The sequence below is a fragment of the Hylobates moloch genome, unplaced genomic scaffold (genome assembly GCF_009828535.3).
Source record: "Hylobates moloch isolate HMO894 unplaced genomic scaffold, HMol_V3 SCAFFOLD_5, whole genome shotgun sequence".
In the NCBI taxonomy this organism is placed as follows: Eukaryota; Metazoa; Chordata; class Mammalia; order Primates; family Hylobatidae; genus Hylobates; species Hylobates moloch.
This window is the reverse complement of record NW_026652280.1, coordinates 69,284,155-69,306,696: the sequence shown is the minus strand read 5'-3', so window position 1 is coordinate 69,306,696 and position 22,542 is coordinate 69,284,155. Positions and strand designations below refer to the sequence as shown.

General features: G+C 44.8%; 1 protein-coding gene across 1 annotated transcript in view; it reads right to left on the bottom strand.

The window, feature by feature from the left end:
* Positions 1–18,677, bottom strand: part of APCDD1 (APC down-regulated 1) — a 33,847-nt gene extending 15,170 nt beyond the window's left edge. The window contains exons 1-3 of the mRNA XM_032152821.2: positions 18,303–18,677; positions 4,947–5,130; positions 1,532–2,063 (exon numbers count right to left, since the gene is read on the bottom strand). Of these exons, the coding sequence (XP_032008712.1) occupies positions 1,532–2,063; positions 4,947–5,130; positions 18,303–18,360 (774 nt within the window). The 5' untranslated portion in view covers positions 18,361–18,677. The remainder of the gene's footprint in view (positions 1–1,531; positions 2,064–4,946; positions 5,131–18,302) is intronic.
* Positions 18,678–22,542: the final 3,865 nt, after the last annotated feature.

The following is a 22,542-nucleotide window of genomic DNA, read 5'->3' as shown; positions in this document are numbered from 1 at the left end:
TCGTTTCCCTGTGTCCCATTCTAGGAAAACCTCTGGGGCCCCCTGACAGCGGCAGCAATGGAGCGGGCATCAGAGGCTGCCCTCCCTCTCTGCCCTAACTCACGTTGGCTTCTTCAGTGCATTTGAAACTTACAAGGCAGAATGAAATGAGCCTGGCTCCTGATCTGTGTTGGAACAAACCCCCAAGGGCATCCTGAGCTGGCGGGAATGCTGGGCCTGGGCACATGGGCTGAGCACAGGGCTTCATCTCACACGCGGGGACACAGCCATGAAAAGATTCATCCAGAGGAAGCAGCCTCCACCAAGTGGGCTTTCTCAGCAGCTATTTCATAATTATAATAAGAGCCACTTGCATTGCATAAACTCACAATAACATAGATTTAAAAAAGATAACACAGGGCAGTCTTTGGCAGAGGAAGTGCCCTGTGATACCTCTATTGCTTATGAGTGGTCTTGGAGGACTAAGAAGAAAAAAGATTTTTAAAAAATGAAGAAACCACCAAACAAAAGTTAAGCAGGGCTCCACAGTTACAGAGCTACTGTGCTAGAGAGTGTTCCACGAAGTCAATGGGGATGGCCCGGGGAGATAATCCACAGAGACCTGCCCACCGCCCACCCGCAGCAGGCCCGGGTCTGAACGTTCACACTGCGCACTGGGCAGAAGCCCACTCCCCTCCTGCCTGGGACTTCACAGGCTCTGTGGGGAGATGGTGGAGGCGATCAAGTTACACATGGACATGTACTCTAATCTTGCGGGAAGGAAATGCCTTGTGAATTCCAAATATAATTACTAGAATATCATTCAAGGTAAAGACATTATAAGGTTTAATTGTTTCCTGCCCTCCTTAGTCCCCTCTTCTGATTATGGTGACTTTACATTTTCCTTAGTGAAATGAAAAGAACGTGGGGTATGGAGGAAGGACCTTTGGACTCATGGTCCAGCAGGAAAACTCAGTAGCCGCATGGCCTGGGCAGGACCCATAACCCCTGGGACCTCAGCAGGCTATTCTGCCTAAGTGTCGGGACTCACCAGGGTGACTCTGGTGGACAGTCTCCGTGGAGTCTAACACCTCACAGAAATCCCACTGTCACCTCCCCTTTCTGTCCCTCCCCGCCTCCTCCAGGGCCCGGGTAGCTGCTATTGTTTAGTATCTTTTCCAGGTGTGGATATGACATTGCCTTCACACTGTCCTCTTGGAATCACTGAAGAGATTCCTGGGATGGGAGAGCTGAAAGGAGCCTTAGGAATTTTCTAGAACCATCATCCCATGCCACCAGCCACTTCAGTAGGATAACCGAGCTTCCAAGTCACAGAGCAAGTTGGTGGCAGACCCAGGTCTCCTGACTGGCTACAGCCCCCCAGGCCCAGCCTTCCCCATCTCCTCCCACCTCGCAGCAGCCCCACCTTGGCCTGCCCTGCCATGATGCTGAATTCCCGCTTTCAAGGGTGCCCTAGGGCCCCCATGGCAAGCCTTTAAGAAGGATCACCCACTTTACTCAATAAAGAGGAGAACACAGAGCTCTGAGGTACCTTGGCATTCTGCAGAGGGGGCTGGTAACTGGATGGCCGGTAGAACATCCTCTGGGTGGCATCAGTGTGAATGTCACCAAGGAAGAGCTCCTCGACCAGGTGGTCGAGGTTGTGGTGAAGGTACTGCTTCTCCACCCGGATGAGCTGAAGCTCATGCATGGCAAAGTTCACGGCCTTGGTGCACTCACAGCCATTCTCCTCTCGCCAGAGGTCATAGGCCACGTCCCGCACCCAGGGACCCCCGTCTGCGAGGAACCCCGGGCACGTGAGGTTCACCTGCTGGCCGAGCTTCTCGGCCACCGCCTCTGTGTGGCAGATCACCTGGACGTTGTGCAGCTGGTAGTCGGCTTCTGTGCCCCCTCGGATGATCCAGGAAGCCTGGCGGAGGCGGATCTTGCCCCGGATGATGAGAGTATAAGTGGGATTTGTGCACCGGTTACTGCCATAATAAAACTGGTAGGCCTTGAAGGTGTTATTGTGGTAGAATCTGTAGGACCTGGTGATGAACTCTGGGCCTGACCTTACTTCACAGCTGGGAAAGAAAAGGGGAAGAAAAGACCTTTGTAAGCCTGAAGGTATGGGAAAGAGATTCATTATAGTATCAAGAAATTACAGAAATAACAATAAAATGCTGACGATGGGCCAGACACTGTTGTCAGCCCTTTACAGATACCAACTCATTGACTCCTCACAACAACCTAGGAGTTAGGTATTATCATCACCCATGTTTTACATTTGGGGAAACTGAGGTTAGGGAACATGCCCAAGAGCACATGACCGGCAAGTATCAGAGCCAGTCCATGAATCCAGGCAGCCTGGCTGTGATGCTGTGCTCCTAAATCACTCTGCCTCAGCCAGCCTTCCACTCGCTTCACGAGCAGGCCAGGAGGGCAAACACCTGCTGCCCTATGCAGGCATTTCTTTCTGGATAAGGAGGATGAGTGCTGTGCTGGCCTATAAAAGAAGTTCCCTTACGCTAGTTCAAAAACGGCCGACTTCCTGAACAATTTTATTTTATGGACCTTGTCTACAGTAGGCAGGTGCAAAATGTCTGTCATCCTGAGACAGAATCTAGTCACCTAGCATCTTCTTGTCCATTCAAAATTAATTTTCTCTCTAGTAGAAAAGTAAAGGGGCGATTAACTAAAAGCAAAACTGGCACAACAGAAATAAGGGTTCCTTTTGTTTATGATGGTTGCCAGTGTGGCCTTAGATGAATGTTAGGTTCCTGAGCCAGAAGCACTAAGACAGAATCTACAGAGCATAACAGCAGTGGGATGGAATTGAGGGATTTCACAAACGGCTCTGTCAGCCATTCATATATACTAGCTGAGGCTGCAACGGGGGTATGGGCAGGTACTTAAAGCCCTGGCCAAATAACCTGGCCTTAACCTTTTGTTAGCTCCTAGTCTCAGTTACGCCGTGACTTTCAGCTCATCAGTTCTAGCCTTCCCACTCTGCTCTCATCTATGATGCTAACACAGATTCTGTTTGAACTGACGAAGCACTGCTAAATCAAGCAATCTGGCTAAAATGCCAAACACAAGTGGTTTTCAAAATTGCTAACATTTTAATTTGTTCATTGATGGATTGGTGAAAGATAAGCATTATTTAGACAGGGGTACCATTGCTATGTAAAGTTTGACAACTGATGTCGAGTAACATCCTATGGACATAAAGCACTCAACAGCCCAGATACCTGGGCTATCTGTAATCTTAGAAAAAGGAGAGAGCAAACACCCCAGATTTCTCCCACAAGGAAAGAGAAGTTTAGTGTAAGCAGTGATTCATGTTAGATGAGGTTTCGAAAAGAAGATCCCTTATGTTTAATTTCTAAATCTAAGCATCAACAGTCTGTTGATTCTGCCTGCCACATACAGTGGATCTCAGGCCCACTCACCTCTCAATTGCTCCTGCAGCTCCTCTTACCTAAGCCTCTGTCCTCTCTAACCAGAACGGCTGCAAAGGTCTTTTAACTGGTCACCCCCAAATCATTTTTTCTCCCATCCATTTGCCAAACAGTAGCCAGAATGCTCTTTCAAAAGGCTGAATCATGTTTTAAGCATGGCCCCTGCTGAAAGCTCTTCAGTGACTTTTCAGTTCTCTTAGGTTACAAAATCTGGCCTGCAAGATGCCTTAGAGCTGGCCTACCCTCCCCAGCAGCCTCATCTGAGGCTGTCTGCCCTGGTTTACTGCATTCCAGCCACAGGGCTCTCAGCCAGCCGAACCTCCAATCTAGCCAGCCTCTTGCTCACTCTGCATCTAGCCTGGCCTCTAGTTCTTTAAATACAAAGCTCTTCCCACAGTCTTTGCACAGCCAACAATGTCTCAGCTCAAGGGTCCCCTTCCTTGGTAGGCTTTCTGAACTCCACCCTGATTTTAAAATGGGGCCCCCTGGTATTCTCTTTTAGCACCTGTTGCAGCCCCCACCCCTCCACTTTCATAGTACTTCTTGTGTATTTACTTATAAAACCCTTGAAGATAGGGACCAGGTCTGTTTTGTTCACTGCTATATAAACAAAACTTAAAATAGTGTTTGGCATATGGTAGGCACTCGATAAATATTTGTTGAATAAAATGATAAATATTTTAAAAGTATGTAACATGAAGGTTGTTTATGCAAATTGCTTATCGTGGTTATTTTGAGAGACCTCATTTTTATGAAATAAAATTCTGGGTCTTCATCATCTTATACAATTTCTTTTTTTCTCTTCTCCATATTCATCTGATCCCTCCCCAAGGAACTTGGAGGCTGCTATCCATATCCCAGGAACAGCGCACAGGGAGAAGTGATCAGATCCCAGAGTTAGTCTTGTTAATTCTCACCAATTTAATGGGTAGAAAAAAAAATCGCAGATCTGCCTCTAGGCTATTTTTAAAAGCTCTAATGGAAGATAAGCCAGAGCTCAAACTGGGATAAATCTCAGCTTCATAGCATGGAAAAGAATCCAAGAACTGCACCCTGGCTAGTAGAGGTAGCTTTTAACTTACTCTTAGAACCCTGAAGCCATATATTAAATTACCAGAATATGGCTAGAATATTTAGACCATCCGGAGCTTGCAAGTCATGTTTCAGGGCTGGTGAAACACAGACTCTTAATTTCACTTGCTAATGGTTTCTTTTTATACACAAGTGGTCCCATAGAGTTCAGTAAACAAGGATCTATTCACTCACACTGTGTGGTTAACAGGAGTACAATATAATCTCTGCTTTAGCATAAGATTTCTACAGTACTTAGCTCTTTTTCTTAACCAACCATAATTTCAAAGAGTGGTTTGGTTCTTCATTAGAACTTAGACAACACCTAAATCATTGTAAATGATATAAAGTCTCTATGCATCTGAGAACCCATAAGAAGGGTCTTCCATAGTGGTGTGCTCTCTGGCCTCTCCCAGACCCCACCTGTCCTCTTACCCTGTGGAGACCCAGTGGCCCTCGATTGTAGGTGGCATCTGCACTGTGATCCTTGCACCATTGTGGAGATGTCTGAGCATGTGATGGCACTGTGACTCCTTAAAAGCCCTCCAGGCACTTTTCTCTAAGGACCTAGGATGAGACCTGCTGTCTGGATGAAGGAGGGCAGAACCCTCTCCCAGCCCTGAAAAATAAAAGTGGAAAGTTAGCCAAAAGAAGAAGTAGCAGCAGACATGGATCAGGCCAACCAACCACCTCTGCAGCAGACAGTGGCTGAAGGTGGGAAATGATTGTTTATTCTACAAGGTGTCATCACAGTGCACGCTCTCATATAGGATGCACATTCCAAAGTGGCAAGTGTCATTGTAGATCAATTCCCTGGTGAGAAAACTGAGGTCCTTGGAGATCACCAACATAACTTGCTTGAGGTCACTTAGCTAGTTCCTGGCAAAGCCAGAGATCAAATCCATGCATCTATGAAGCAACAGTGAAGGTTGTGCATCTAAGGAGTGTGTGCAGGGTGGCCAAGGGAATGTGACTGGCACTGTAGGAGAGAGATATGAACATGTTCTGGAGTCACCAAAGTGGAGGAGGTGGGGAGAGGTGAAAGAGGTGTCATCAATAAGGGTGAATTTACACAATGACAGATTTAGGTGAGGAAAGGAAAGAGCAAGGAGACCAGCCTCAATGAAACTGCAGCCTGGGCATTGATGGAAGGAGAAGGCCCAGGGGACTAGGAAGATTCCCAGCTGGGATCTGCTTGCTGGCTTGGCTCCATCTGCTTACACCAAGCCATGCATCTTCTGGTTCTCTGTCTTCAAGTGGACGCCCTCTACAGGGCTGCTCACCACAGGGTGTGAGCCTTGCACCCTCCTACAATAGGGACGTGGTGTGACATTTCCCCCCAATTATCTTCCAAGTCCATCCCCTCACCCTTACAAGGCCAGAAACAAGCTAAACATACAATACAGGGCTTTAAATTAAGAATAATGGCAAGAAGATTACATATGTTTATTTCCCAGGGGTAAAGACATACTAGCAGTAAGCTTATCTTCAGAACGAGTCATGCAGGTTGGCCACAATCTACCCATGCAAAACTACCACCAGCCTAATTTTCAGAATAAAGCAATTAAAACTGGTGGAATTACTCTCTGAAAGCCACGGTCTTCTCTGATATTCACTCCTGAAGTGATTAACAAATCAACAGGCATTTATGGCGGACCTACTACGTATTTAGCCCTGTGTTAGCAGAAAAGACACTAGTTAGACAACTGTACAAACTTTTTAAAAATATACAAAATAAATAAAATGTACCTGTTAGAATGCTACTGGTGAGGAAGCAATTATATTTTTTAATCAACACATAAATAGCTTCATAGAGAAGGCACGGTTTCTGAGAGATGATTTGAAAATGAGAAGTTAGATTCAGAATATAGTCACTTACAGCAACATGATGAAAACCTACCTGGATAAACTGAGACCTGCAGGATGATAACTTCAGATATCTGTTAAACATTCAGATATTTACCATGATGTGGACAAAACATTCAAAAGACTGAACTAGTTTTTGATGGAAAGTCTTGGTGTTGAGAAGACAGAATTTTCCGTATCTGAACTCCCAGATTTTCCCTCTAAAGTAGAATTCTGGCTTTGAGATGGAAAGACAGCTTCTGATCGTTCTTACAGATTTTACATGCAATGAATGTCAGTGAGACAAATACACCTCAGGGTATTACTCAAGTAAATGAAAATTGCGAAAAGAGATTCTAGACAAAAGAGGACAGTGCCATGTTCAAGTTAAAGGCAACCTCACTCAGCCCTGTTTAGCCAAGTCCCCTGATTCTGGCCTGAGCTAGAATGGGGCAAACTCTAAACATGAGAACTCTGCCTAGTGTTGTTGTTATTCATGGTCATGGTTATTAAGCCAGGGCTTCCTTTCCTGAGTCCTCGAGTTCCATTGAGGGAAGTGGTCTCCACTAGAGTGGTACTCCTGGGCATTCCCTCCCCATCCCTCATTCTGCCCTCCCCTGGTGAAGCCACGAGTTATGGAAGTGGAAGCAAGCGTGCTTGATTCAGTCATTTTTCTCTTTTCAAAACCAGCCTATTTACAAAGCACATGCATTTTGATCAGTTCCATCAGGGGTGAGGACCATGCCCCTTTAGTTGTTCAGCTGTGGCACTGGGCCAGATGGGAAGTCTGAAACATTTGGGGGGAACTATGAGCACTCCTATCATGAGCACCCATCTACACTGTGTCTTTTGATTAAGTATTTATCACTATGCTAACATTTTAATCCCCAAGTGCCTCACCCTCGTGTTGAAAGCTCCCTTAGTTCTGAACCAGAGTAGGGGAGAGGGGACTACTTACTTGACCTCTGCCAGCCTCAACAGTTGTAGTTATCTTGATAACTGTCAACATTTCCTCAGTGTCCCTGCTAGGCAGTCAAGGAATGAAACCGAGTATAACCTGCTGTCTGGTGGGTCAACAGTATGATCGATTTTGATGTGGCTAACTGAAAATAGATTTTAGCTAAAGTTACAAGGTATTGGGAGTTGGGGAAGATTCTGCTTTAAATATGCTACCAAGCATTCAGTAAAGAAGCCATCATCTCACTATCAACCAAGCTGTCTTCTAAAACTTGATTTGTAAACTCTACACCCTGCAAGTGTTTTCCCATGAAGATAATAAAAGCCAGGAGTGTAGTGGATGTGTATTAAAATCTCTATAGCTCAGCTGCTTGAGTCTGAAACTAGATCTGCCACTTGAAGGATTGCATTGAATTCAAGACATCAAGGAGTGTTAAGATGTATCATTATTTTATTATCAGTGACAAAACATGCACATTTAAACAATGACATGATGCCTTAACAACAGTCATAGATACCCTTAACAACAGAGATACCCGTGAATCATTTGCAGCAGGCTCTGATGGCACTGACATTTCTGTATCTAGTCAAAGACATTTGGCAATTTCTCTTGCATTTGGTGGCACTGCTGCATGTGTGACAGGTAATCTGTTTGCTCTGCACGTATCTCAGTAACAAAACAAGAACAATGCCTCATACTTTTTGGGCATTCTCCTTCCCAAGTAGTTGACTGATGCTGTGTGAGAAAATATGGAGTTGCAGTTATTCTTCCAGCAATAAATATTTGCTTCACTAATGTCAAATTAACACTCTACTGCTCTATTAAAAGATCTGTCTGATTTTCACTGTGATTTTTCTTTTCAGTGCTGAGAGTGTAATTTATGAGTGAGAGAGGAAAAAAACCAAGCTTGCTGACTCAGATGTGTAGTCTCTTGATGTTCAAAACCAGTCTATTTGCAATGAATCTCCAGATGAGTCCCAAGGATGGACATAAAGGAGGTGATGTGGGGACAGTATGAGCATCTGTGTTCTGGTTCACACAGGCAAAAGGAATGTCACCCCTCATGGCTACTGCCTGGAGTCCAACGGAGACTGGGGCCCCCACTGACTATGAGATGCACACCGCCTGCAGAGATCTTAAAGTACGAAAAAGGTGGGTATCTTGCAGTCAATAAAACACGGTATTAGCGCAGTGACCTTAAACAAATCACTTAACTCTCCAAGCCTCTGTCTACTCATCAGTGATGAAGGGATAAAAACATCACCCACTTCTTAAGGTTGGTTTCAGTTTAGCACCCTGCCTTTCATTCCATGTTGGTTGGTATTATTTCAAATAATGATAAGGCTCTTAGACCACCCTCAAAAAGTCCCCTCTAACTAACAGAACAGTTAAAATCATGGTAAAGTCACATGGAGGAGCCAGGCTCACTCTGAGCTCTGAGGAGGACAAAGTATAAGGACATAGGGCCTCTAGGCAAAGTTAAATGATGACCCTCAATGTAGAAGAGAGTGAGGCCCAAAGTGCCGAGCTCTGCAGTTGCTGCTAAGTTCTACCCAGTTTAACAAATACCTATCAAGGAGGCTGGGCACAGTGGCTCATGCCTGTAATCCCAACACTCTGGGAGCCTGAGGTGGAAGGATGGCTTGATGCTAGGAGTTTGAGACCAGCATGGGCAACATAACAAGACCCCATCTCTACAGGAAAATAAAAATAGCCAGGCATAGTGGCACATGCTTGTTGTCCTAACTACTCAGGAGGCTGAGGCGGGAGGATCACATGAGCCCAGAAGTTCAAGGCTGCAGTGAGCTATGATCGCGCCACTGCACTCCAGCCTGGGTGACACAGTGAGACCCTGTCTCTAAAATAAACAAATAAAACATACCTATTAACTTTTATTTGCTATACTTTAGGAACCAGAAGCATAAAGACTAACAAAGATGTTTTGTATGTGTGGTTTTTTTTTTTTTTACTTTGAAGATTTAAGGTCTCACTGGCCTGGATGTCAAAGAACAAGGGTCAAAATGATGAAGGAGGTTCTGGGAAGGAAGTTAGGGAGTTCAAAGAGAGAGAGGGAGTGGTGGTTAGCATTTGTATGGGTCATTCATAAGACTAGAGTCACACGGGAAAGGAGGCCTACAGTTACATTTTTAACCAGTGATGGAAGAAATAAAATCTGAGAACCTCCAATACGCAAATCACTGGAAAGCGGGAAAAAAAAGATATTAAATAGCCCAGGGTTTCTAAAGATCAATATCCATTTTGCTATTGCTCACATTTGACAATGAGCACAGCTCAGGAACCCGGAGAGGCTGGCAGTGCAGCCAGGGCACCCATGTGAGCGGCCAGATGGAGAACCCCAAGGTTGGCACAGCTCCCCAAGGACACAGTGATTTCAGGCTCACACTCTAGGGTGATATTCTATTTCTAAGATGGAAAAATGGGGTTGGTATTTATTCCATTTTTATCTTTTCCCTTCAAAGTACCCAACATCTTCATTACTCTTAAGGAGCAAAATTAAATGGGTCAAGTGAAAGAAGTTGCAGTAAGGCAGAAGAAACTGACTCTTAGGGCTTCAGTTCACCACTGCAAGTGGTATCCAGTATTTACTTGGCTCATCTGATGTGGCAAATGTGGATGACTTTCCTGTGAGTACTACTTCTGTTAAATGGCTGGGAATTAAAAAGTCATTTGAAGCACCAATTTCAGCTGCAGCAGAGGCCATGCATAAAAGTTAGACCGGTAAACCCCAAAGCTTCCTTCTCAAGAATCAGTCACGGTGTGCCCTCCAAGGTCACTCGTCTTAGATTTCTGGTCAGCTAAGGAGCTCCTTTGTTTGTTGCATCACCTGAAGTAAGTCAATTCCAAATTTGGGACTAGAACTAGCGAATCATTCATTCATCCAATCAGTAAGGCTCTGAAGGGCCAGGAACTGTTCTGGACATAGCACCTACAAACATTTCGCCCCAGGGAGTCTCAGTTGGGCAAGAAACTGTAGAGTTAGTTGTAGAGGACTCTACACAGAGGGGGCAGGGTCTGAATTCTTCCTTGAGGGTTCATGGAGAGGCATCTCTGTCTTGAATATGGAACAGAAGTGGTCTAGGTGGAGTGTGCTTGAGCACACTGAAGCATAGGGGGGGCAGGAATGAGAGATTCGCATAGAAGGCTCTAAGAGAAGGGGGCACGGGGTGACCTAGGACAAGGGGCAGAGGGAGGCAGGGCCACAATTGAGAGCACCACACATCTGTTACGCAGAGTGGGGACTTCACTGGAAAGGTGAAGGGGGGGCCACCAAAAGATTTTCTGCAATGTTGTGGTGCGGTAAGAATTTTATTTTGGAAAAATCACTTTTCTGGTTTTTTGGAGGGACATGGGGGACAGATTGGAAGCAGGAAGATCAATGATAAGGCTACTGCAATGGTTCAGTCTTGTATGATTTATTGACTGGATAAATGAGAAAGATAAAAGAAGGGAACAGCTCCCAACAAACTACAGTAAATCTTTTTTGTAGTGTTGGAGAGGCACTGACCGTCTTTTGCATCTTGTGGGGGAAAGAATTACCAAAAAGTTATATTAAAAAAGGAAGGAAGGAGGGAGGGAGGGAGGGAAGGAGGGAGGGAGCAAGAGCGAAAGGAAGGAAGGAGGGAAGGAAGACAGGAAGGAAGCAAGTAATTTAGCAGTACATCTGCATCTGAAAAGGAACTTTTGTAAAATATATATACAGCCTCCTTTAATACATTTTAAATTGCATAAATCAATCATCCCAGTGTTTAGCAATGCAAAGTTCAAGGACTGCACTAATAATGACCGTTCCTGTGTGAGTACACCTATTATTTATAATAATAAATGTGCTTCTTGCATATAATGCTAAGTTTTTAAGCCCCTCCACTTAATTGGATTTCTTGTGTAATTGGAAGTGTTGGTTAATCACAATATTCGGTTGTTGAAACTTCTGCCATTGTATGTCAAATGCAGTTTGACCTTACGATCTTTCTTTGATTCAAGTTCTTGAAAGTGCCTTAAGGCACTAGCATGCCTGTAGAATGGGGCTGTGGATAGAAAGGTATTGGAATGAACACGTAACGACGCTGTGTAAACTATGGAGTTTTTTCCTCTTATTTTACAGATAAAACAAGAGTTAGAAACCAGATACTCTATGTGAGAGTACACACACAAATAATGTCAACATTTTGATTAGTTGAAGATTCTAGATGTTAATTAAGGGGACTAGGGAATGGAGTTTCCATTCACTACGATTTTGTTGTGAGTGAATCTGCAAAAAAGAGTTATCTGAAAGGATTAAACAAATATTAAGAAAATGGCTGTGAGTTTTTGGTCTTCAAAGTGGTTTTGGGTAAGTCATCTAATATATGCCTTTCTTTTTCCTCCATAAACATAATGATCATGATGATAATGACTAATGTTTGCATTACACTTGACGATTCACTTTATGCATATATCACCTCATTTGATCAAATGCTAGCTACTATACAGGTACAGAGACACTCTTGATTGAGAATGTATAAAGTCAGTCCATGGTACTGTCTAAACTTGAAGCTCTCCAGGGACTGTTCCCAGTCCAGAGGAATTCTGAATAAGGTTATCCAAATGATTCCACCATAAAATGGTCTCAAACATTGGGGGTCCTGATAAAATTATTATGGCAAAGGGAGTAGTTTCTTCCAAATGAATGTCAGAGAATAAAGTAGATTCTGGAAGGAATGGTTCATCTGTTAGAAACAAATTAAGCCCTGTGTGCTTTAGGACATAATTTTATAGACAACCATGTCCAGAGCACTAAATGAGATCCTGGAGCTCTGGAGGGCTCGGTGGTATGTAAGTGTGTGCACCTGCGTGTGTGCACTAGTGATTTACTCCCAAGGAATACATTACCCCATGATAGCAATCCTAAATGACTGCACAATGATTGTAACAACAATCATAATCACAATAGTCTACCAGAGAGTGAAAGTTCCCAAAGATATCACATTTTAAAAACAGAGTTACCTAAATGAAACGAAGCACAGGGTTGACCATTTACATGGAGGTTTATGCCCTAAATAAAAGGCCTGTGTGTCAGGTTAACTGTTCACATCCCCTGAATTCACGAGATCTTGCACATAGAAAGCAGTCCTTGGCATAGTTTCCAAAGGGAACACACACAGTACTTCTGCTAGAGCCATCCGCAGCAGATCTCATTCCTAAACCCATGGTGCGCTAAGGAAGCACGCCAGTGTACCCGGAAACCAAACAGAGCCTTTGTAGACAGTGAGAGAAGAAAAAGGGTGGGGTGCCTGCTGGACTTTCGCAAGTCAACATTCATTCATTCAACAAATGGTTGAGTGCCTACTATGTGCTCAGGTATCTCTTACGCTTGAATCATTGCTACATATACAGGAAAAAGTGAAATAGGACAGTATACTCCATGTACAAGTCCCTGATTTTTCAATAAAGTTTTTTTTGCTTGTTTGTTTTTTGTTTTTTTTTGAGACAGAGTCTTGCTCTGTCACCTAGGCTAGAGTGCAGTGGCGTGATCTCTGCTCACTGCAACCTCCGCCTCCTGGGTTCAAGCGATTTTCCTGCCTCACCCTCCCAAGAAGCTGGGATTACAGGCATGCGCCACCACACCCAGCTAATTTTTTTGCCTTTTTTTTTTTTTTTTTTTAGTAGAGGCAGGGTTTTGCCATGCTGGCCAGGCTGGTCTCCAACTCCTGACCTCAGGTGATCTGCCCGCCTTGGCCTCCCAAAGGAGGCCCTTGGCCTGGGATTACAGGTGTGAGCCACCATGCCCGTCCTCAATAAAGTTTTAACAATCTGAATTATCTAGATGAATATATTCCATGGTTTTTCACCTGCCTATCTATGTTGACTGAGAAATCAAAAGTTCCGATCTATTTTACACATAATAAAATGTAAAATTATTTGGGAAGGAAACAATTTTCAAGCACACTTGGGGCTAAACTAATCTTTGATCAGGTTAATCTCTATACATGTACTCTAAGGCTTAAGGGAAAAAACATGAACTTGAAAAAGACTAAGTATAATGTCAAAATATCAACCATGACGGAGAGCTTAAAATGATTCTTTTCTGTTCATTTTGCAAGTTTCTGTACTTTATATAATGTGCCCTGTATACTTTAATAATCACACTGAGAAAAGTGTTCTCAAGTTAGAATTGTTGTGATACATAAAATGTGACTGATTAGATTAAATGCAGGTAATTACTTAGCCATGAAATTGCCTGCCCAATTAAATAAGCAGTCATTACTGCAAATGTATGCTTTGAAGTGGGTGCTGGTAGATAAACTCCAGCACAGGTTTCCATTTTTTGAAATAAAAGCATGTATGTATTGCAGACTGTACTGAATTTTACCACCATTGTGGTACTTCTGCTTATCAAGTTCTTGTTTTTATTTCCATTTTTTTTGCAGTAAGCTTGCTGCTTTTGCCCATCTTGAAATCTTCATATCTAAAAGTCGTCTCTCTTTATGAGAAATATAGTAAGGTCAAGTTTTCAAATTCCTGGCTCCATTTGACTTTAGTTGAAAACGAGTTACTTTTCTGTGCCACTTTATAGTGCCATAGTCCTCAGGGTGGACACTGGGGCTGAACCAGATGTTGCAAAGTTTGCATGTTGGATCTGCAGCTGACTAGCCACATCCACCCTCTTCAGCACAGTTGTGGTCTGTGTGTGTGTGTGTGTGTGTGTGGGTGTGTGCAGGCTTGTGGGATTCCCAGCAGGGAAAATAGTGCAATCAACTGCAGTGTGCCATCCACTCAGCTCTGGGGCTCTACAATCAGTATTTCTTCCCTTTCCTCACCTAGATATTCTTCAAGAATCCTCAAGGAAGGGGGAATGCTCCCTTTCGGCCAGTGGACCTGGCAAGTGGCGGCACTTGGCACATAGTAGGCCCTCATAGATGAACTTACTGAATAAATGGTTAGCTGAATCAATGAAACTGGAAAACCCTTGCAGAACAGAATATCCTTAATAATTTTAGGGTGATACCATATCCTTTCTCCAACCTTCAGATGTACATACCTATCACATGACTTTCCAGAATAATTTTATTCCCAAATTGGAGAGGACTAAGCAATGGCCTGTGTACACAAAACCAACCCATGAAGAACTCATACGTGGAGGATGGTAGTGGATTTTTTCCTGGTTTTCCCTGCGATCACTTCAACTCCAGGGGAAGAGTCTACTGAAGACATGCCCTGCTGTGTATCTTTCAACTGATGTAGACAATCACTAACACATCATCTTCTGTTTCTGGTCTGAAATGTTTTATGCCTCCCTTTGATTGATTATATTGTCATGAAGTCTGTCCCTAAATAGTAGTATGTAATTACACAGACATATCACCCACCTGTATTTAGTTCTTTTCTCATTTAAGGGGAAAAAGAACGAACTTAGCTAGTATAAAATAATGAAATTGGCTTGTCAATCTATTTAACAAGAGGATATTTAACATCTGTCTAAGACCCTTGCCCCTGTTGGGTACAGATGAGTCATGCTTCTTTTCAAGATTTCATTTTCTTTTTATGACTAAGAGAGGGGGAAAAAAGTGCAGGAAAGAATGTTTTCTTGGTCACAAAAACTGTCCTTAGTAAAATAGTTTTTCAAAGATTTCTATTTTACCCTGTATAAACGTTTCCTCACATTATGTCGGTTAAACTCTCATTTGGTAATCTGCAAAGTTTTTAAAAGTCTTGACAAAATAAGCTTTAATGAAAGGAGAGAGCTGAAAGAGCCTTCACCTCTCAGAAAAGTCAACGAATTCTACAAAAGTAAACAGGGTGTGGGAATAGAACATCTTTCCCAACGTCAGCTGCAAAACTCAAAATCAAATGTTTCCATTAGCAAAGAGAATCAGGCACTCCACTGCGGCATTACAGCCACACTTATTCTGGATACCTCATGCTAATCTGTGTTTTGGAGCTGAATGATTTCTAGAATTTGACATCTGAAACTTTTGTGGCTTTTATCTAAGCAAAGAAAACAGTGATAATGGACATCTTCCAGCTGCATACCTTCATGACATTAAATAGGCTTTATTTGGATTAAGTACTGCAATTGTTTTCAGAATTTGAAGAGGAGGAAAGTAAAACTGACATGTATACTTTTATGCCATCAAATTTTGAACTTGGGTCTCGCACCACATTTGCAGTCTTAAATAAACAACAGGCTCAAGTCTTGCCAGAGCCTCATTCACTCACTGATAGGATTTAGGGGTGATTTATAAGTTGCAATGAATTGAAATAGAAGTAGCCACAAAACTGAACAAAGACTGGATGCCAAACATAATGGTTATCTCCTGCATCCTCACACAGGATGCACTTCTTGCACTTCTTAACCTGACTTGGTGGTGTAACAAATAATCTCTAAATGATGTGTGAAACTAAATTTATTAAAGTTTGTCACAGGAACATTCAACACCATAGAACGAATGCTTTTATCTACTAAGCTGACCTATAAATAGACAAATGGTATCCTATGGTTAGCAATATAAAACGCCTATTTATCAGGAAAAAAATCACTAATTCATTAGAAGATTTCAAGAATTGCCTTCAGATTTATAACTTCTATTTAAATATATGATCACACTCCATCTGTTACTACAGAATTCTTAAATGCCTGCAAAGTGCCTATCAGTTGAGTAGGACATATTCAGCAAACCATTCCCTTGGTTAGGTTGAGTAATACCCATTTGCTGTTAAAACTACTTCAATCAAGTAGATGTCATGGGGGAAAGGGGAAAGGAAGAATATCCCATTCTTTTCTGGTGCTTTCCATTATCCTTGCTAATTATGGCAAACCTTTCTTAAATCCTGAGGATTTATAACTTGAACAATGATTTCCTCTGTTTATTTTCTGCACTAGAGTCTGATACTCTCTGCTGGATCTAAGCAGATCTTTGAGCAACATTAGTTTTAATAATTGTGCCATTGCAGATTCATTCTGAAATTGGATAACTTTTTATAGGTTTATCCATGTCATCCAACTCAACTTTGCAAACCTCCCTTTTTATCTTATCTTCATATACACATATGCATATATGTGTACACACACATGCACACACACATACCAGCACGCACACGGTCTGGCTCCACTGTGCTCCCATTTATAGCTCAGACTGCCCTTCCCAGTTATTTCCTTGCTCCCCAATCCCCCTCCCAACACCATTGGGTCTGGGGAGCCCTCCTCCCCCAGATCCCCGGAGTTATGGAAGATTCCAGACTCAAATTCTCAAACTCAGGAGATTTGGGGCTCCTGTCCTCATTGAGGATATGCTTGGGCTCTTGTTACCTGTCAGCCATTACTACCCCAGCTTGGACTGCTAAATAGAAGTACAATTACAACCCCTACCTCTCAAAAGAGGGAGAACATGTTCAGAGTTACACTAGGTTGCATCTCTGAGGATCACTTTTGTAGTTTAAAAGGCAATGATTTTACCCCCAAAAATGCTGTTCATGCCAAGCTTTTAAGTAATTTTTTAAATTTTAAAATCATTTGACCATACTATCTTTTTTTTTTCACAGATATTACAACAATTTTTTTAAGAGGGACAATTTTTCCTGTTTCATCTCTCTCTTTTTTCTTGTGTGTGTGGCAGCTGCTGTTTGATCTGTTCATTGGCTCTGATTTGTTTCATGTTTCAGCCAAAGATTAAAACTGCTCTGTAATTCTAAGCAGATGGGCCTAGGATTCCAACCCTATAATTATACCTTCTCTCTTTTTGCCCTCGAACAGCAAGCCTTCCATCCCGACTGTTAAAATTATGGGATCACTGGGGCTCTGAGTACACCTTGGCAACTGGACAGGTCTGGCCCAGCCAGACAAGTTCACAAAGCCCGTGGAGCTATGCGAGCCATCCACCTGGGGCAGGACTACAAAGAAAACAGCATCCCGGTGGCTTGTGCGTGAACAGTTCTTCCCTTTCCTTGCTCCTCCGGAGGGAAGGTCCTCAGCCTGACTTTCAGTCCTGGCTACCATGCATTCTGAAGCCGGAAACCGCTAGAGGTTTGGGGTGGCTGTGGTGGGTGTTGAGGAAGGAGAGTCATGAAGTCATGCTGTTGAAACGTCAGGTGTCTGACCATTAGGGACAGTTTGCTCAGGACATCCACATCAACAGGACGTGATCTGCCACGGCCTGTCAGGATTATGAACCCGACGCGCCATAAAACCTGCCTTGTCCACCCCGAAGAAATTCTGTCTTGGTGTTTTCAGTGCAATTTCTGGAACCCGTTGAAAGGGCTGATGTTCTCTAGCTAAAGGTTTACTAGAATCCCTGGGGAAAAGTGGCACAGGTAGCCCAGGAAATGGGACGTCAAGTTGGGGTGCACCTTAGGAGACTGGTTATAATGATTAAATCTTGACTAATAGGAGTCCCCTGTTTCTTAAAATTACACCCAGAGAACGCAACAGTCCACTTAGGAGAAAACCCCACAACCCCGCCTCAATCGCGAGGCAAAGTGCAGGCAGACAACAAACACTAGTTTTCAGAAGGCAGACAGATGTGTCTTTCCCAAATGATCAGTTTCTGTTTCCACTCTCCTAAAAGCTTGGAACACATCAAGAGCCTGCTGCATTCTGGCATTTTGGAAAAAGGCTCGCAGAGCCGGCGATTTCATGGCAGTGTACAGTTGGAAAATCCAGCAGAGTGGACGAAAGTTTCCCTCGGACTGGATGCAACGGATTCTGGACATAAAAGGTGTCTGCGTGGGAGAGCTTTCACCCTTCCAAAAAGAACAGTCACGCAGCAAAGAGCTCCGGGCGCCCTGGGGGAGAGGGGTCCCGAGCCTAGGAAAGTGGGCAGAGTCCCCTCTCCCAGGGCTGAGACGGCAGACGCGGGGCTCCCCTCGGACCCGCCCCGCCAAGGGGACAGTGTAGACCGTGCCGCGATCCAGACCCGATGCCTCCGCGGGCTCCGCGGCGCCCGGGCTGCCCCCTCCGGCTGGGAGCGCTCGAGTGGCCGTCGGGAACTCACCGTGAAGCAGGAGGGCCGGGAACAGGTATCTGAGCAGGAGGCGGCGCGGCCAGGACATTTCCAGTCCTGCTCTGGGCCCTCCCGCACGCCGAGCTCCGATTTGGTGCTGGGGCAACTGGGCGCGCGCTCTGCCCTCCGCCTGCGGCCGGGACAGGCCGGGGCTTCAGGCGGCTGCGGCGCGCCCCATGCCCGGCGGGCGAGGCGCGGGGCTGAGGGGCGCGCGCTCCCTGGGCGCCGTCGGGCGGCTGTGGGCGCCCCGGCCCGGTCCGCGTCCCGGCCTCTCTGCCGCCCTCCCCGAGTTCTCCGCGCCCGGCCCCGCGTCCCGCCCCGGCCGCCGCGTGCGCCGCTCCGAGCTGCAGTGGCCGCCACCGCCACCGCAGCTGCAGCGTCTCTTCATATTTCCAGCGCGCCGCCGGCGGGGCAGCCTGGCCGCGGCACGGAGGAGGGGCCCGGGAGGGGGCGGTTGGGGGAGGCGACGCCGAGCCACCGCCCCCGGGCAGCCGCCGCCGGGGGGAGCGCGGAGACTTGAAAGGGCGCGTCGGGCAACGCCTCCCCGCCTCCTACTCCGGTCGCCCCTCCTCCCCCCGCTCTCCTCCCGCTTCCCTCCTTCCCCTCTCTCGCCTACCCCTCCTCTTCTAGCTTCCTACCCCTTCCATCCTCCCCTCCTCCTCTCCTCTCTCCAGGCCCCTCTGCCTCCCTCTGGCTCTGCGCACCCCTTTCTCTACTCCCCGCCCCCCATTCCGGGCGCGCTTCCTCCTTGGAGGGGATGGGAGCCTTTGGCCCCGCACCCCGCCCGCAAGGAAAGAGAATGCGCGGGTCACCCTCCGGCCTCCGCCCACGCCACTGGGGAAAGGTGTTCAAAGGGGGTGCGGGCAGCGAGGCTGGAGGCCTCGCGTGGGATCCAAGCAAAGCGGCCTGCTGAGCCGGGGTGTGTGCCAGCGCGCAGCCATGGGAGAGAGGGGAGACCAAAGAGAGAATCCTGGAGGGTTGCTGGGGGTGAGGATGCCTCAGTGCTGGGCCCCCTCGTGGGTGCCGTGCAGGTCTTCACTACAAATCGCCTACCCCGGCCCAGTGCCTGGCTCCTCTCGGGAACACACAGAACCTTGTCACAGGCCCCAACCTGCGAAGGGCACGGTGTAGGAGGCAGGAGCCCGTTCACTTTTTCCTCCCCTTTCCACGAGGCAAATGACTTGTTGAAACAGGGGAGAAATCTCCGGGAAACGCTCCCTGTCACTCTAAGAACGTGCACTTAGCCCCCTTCGCCGAGTCCTCTTCTCTCCCAGAGCAAATTGAATCACTACAATCAACGCTGATTTTATTTGTGTTCGCGGTCTTGTGGGGGAGGGGGGACTACATGAGTGTTTAAGACCCAAAGGCAGGAAGAGTTTCCCTTGGGGTCCTTCGTTCTCCAATGCGGGTACAAGGCAGTGGCCATCTGATTTACCTGGAAGGTCCCTCCTCTGCCAAGGGCCTGCTTGAGACCTACCCCTCTCCCAGCATTTTTCCCTCTCCTAAGGTAAATGTCACCTCTTCTCCATACTAGGATAAAGAGCAGACAGGAGACCCAGTGGAGTCTGGAGAACATTTCTTGACACAACTCTGTTAGTGTTTTTCATTTAAAAAAAAAAAAATTAAAATAAATGCCTGATTTCCCAAGAGAATTCTCTGCCCCTTTGAACAATGCAATAATTCAACTCCTTATGTGTTAGACTTTCAAAACTAGTTGGATCTTAGCAACGGTATAATAGTAAAATAGATGAGAATACATTTGACAGTTTCCACTTTTTTTTTTTTTAACCTGAGAAATCCATGGGTGTTTTGATGTGATAGTGCTGACGCTGTCTGATGTGCCTTAATTTTTATCACCATCATTATCATCTTTCCATCATTAATATAGAGGATCATAAAAATGTACCAGCTGCTCAGCTCACAAGGATGTTGTGAAGATTAATGTGCTACTGTTTGCAAATCTTGAGGATGAAAGAATACCTGTGTGGGCAAAAAGAAGATCATGAAAACGATGCCTATGAGCGCAGGCATTATTTTGCGTTAGACTTGCTCTGCCACATCTTTCTGAGCCTGACTTTGTACCTGATCATTCTCTCATCCCGGTTGCTAGGCTTGGGTAGCAGACTATGATTTGTAAGATTTGAATGTTTGCCAAGGGCCAATCACATTTTCATTTTAAACCAAGAACTTGACTTCTTCACGAATATTGGGCAGTTGGAAACGATGTAAACAGCATACTTGGTTGGTTATGCAGGACAAAAGCCTTGTCACCAAGAACACATATGAAGCGGTGTTTAGTTTTTCAATGTCTTTTAGTCATTTGATGCCTTTTAGTCCATCAAAGAATATTTGAAACAAACAAATGGCTAAGAGAGTGTTAGGGATGGTGCATTTTTGTATAAGCAAATTGGTTGACAGTAATGGAAAAATGTTTAGGTTATTCATCACATATTAGAAGAACAGTTAGGTCATGTATGTGCTTAATTTTTTTATTTTGTTATAAAAAAAGATAAAACCAACAGGTCAGCTGTAATGTGATGTCATTTTGACAGTCAAGTTCCTTCAATTTTTGTTTTTCCAACTGGTTTTACTGGTGTGGTATAAACGTAGCCAGAATGAAGTCAGCAGTTTGAAATTTGTTTTGCCAGTTTATTTTCCCCATATAGTGTCACAGATTTAAATACTCGACCCTCAACATAACATCCTGCCAGAGTTACTACTCCCTGAAAATGTCCCCACAACGTCCAACAGTCGAGAAGATCTAGATTTGTCCGAGGAAGGGGTTCATTTTCTGCATTACTTTTTACTTTTGCTGTTAATGTACCTCCTTGAAGACATGTAAATTTGTTTTACGTTATTTGTGGATATATGTTTAGAGTAATAGAACTGGAAGAAGGCATTGCTAGGGAGGTAATGAAGTGGCTGTTAAATCCGGCACAGAATCGGGACCCCTGAAATAAGCACAGGGAATTTCCCAAACCACTTATGAGAACCCAAGCCTCAAGCAGGAGCATGTGGAGCCCAGGTCCTGGTGATAATGGGAGCGTCTTTGGCAGGGACAGCTGGACAGGATCCCCTTAAGAGCATCAACAAGTGTGTTAGAATATCCAGAGCTGTTCATAAATAACCTTGGCCATGCTGATGGAGAAGAGGAAACTCAAAGGAGCTAAGTTCCCAGCCACACAACGCATCACCAGTGCTCTTGGAACGCCTGTGATTTGTTCAGTCACCAACTCACGAGGCCTGTCACATGTCTACCACGCAGTCTTTTTCCACAAACGCAGTTGCCCTATGAGCCTCTATAATCGCCTGTCTTTGAGTCAGAACCAGTCCTTTGCTTTTCCCTAGGAACGCTCAATCATGAGTAAATTTCCTGGGATGTAGAGCTTGGGTGATCGCCTTGGCTTGATTTTCTTAGGAGGGTGCCTTGATTTTTAGTGAGTACAGAGTAGTAGAACGCTCTATTTCATTGTTGTCTTGGGAGGCACAAGGACCAATGCCCCTTAAAACCTGGGCCACAGTTTGGTTTCCTAATGGAGTCACTGTGAAAATTGGTATAAAGTTGGGCCATCGTGCAAGTCATTTAGTCATCTGGAATTTCTGAGATTCTAGGCCTTTTTGTTCTAAGAAGGGCCAGGGTATTTAAAACATGGATTCTAGAACACAGTCAACTATGAGTATGGTCGAAAGCATTTGACTACCCTCTGAGTCCTCAGAGCCTGCAAAATGTCACCTGGAATAGACTTTTCTTGAAACTTGTCAGATATCAGTTCCAAGCTTGTGAGGTTCCATTAAATTCCCACAGACTGGAAGCATCCAAAAGCCAGGAGTGGTTGAGTCATCACCATTCCCCTTTTAGCACCTAAGCCAGTATTTCCAGTCTTTTGCCCACAGCACGACTTTGAGAAATGGTAGATATAAAATTTCAAAAATCCTACACGGCTCCCTCAGAGGCAAAGACAATGAAATTATCCTGAGGGGCCCTTAGAAGGGGGCATATTTTGGAGTTACATTTTTTAAACACACTGACTAGAACAAGCTCTATTTTGAAAACAAAATGCAGTTTAGATATATCCCTGAGCAACACAACCTCTGAGGTTAAGAAATTAAATGTTACATTCCATTTTATACTCCTGGCGTTTATCAGAGAAAACAAATAAAATGTTTGTGAGCTTAGCAAACATTCATTCATGTTTTGACCAACTGCTGAGTATCAGATACATACGTACAA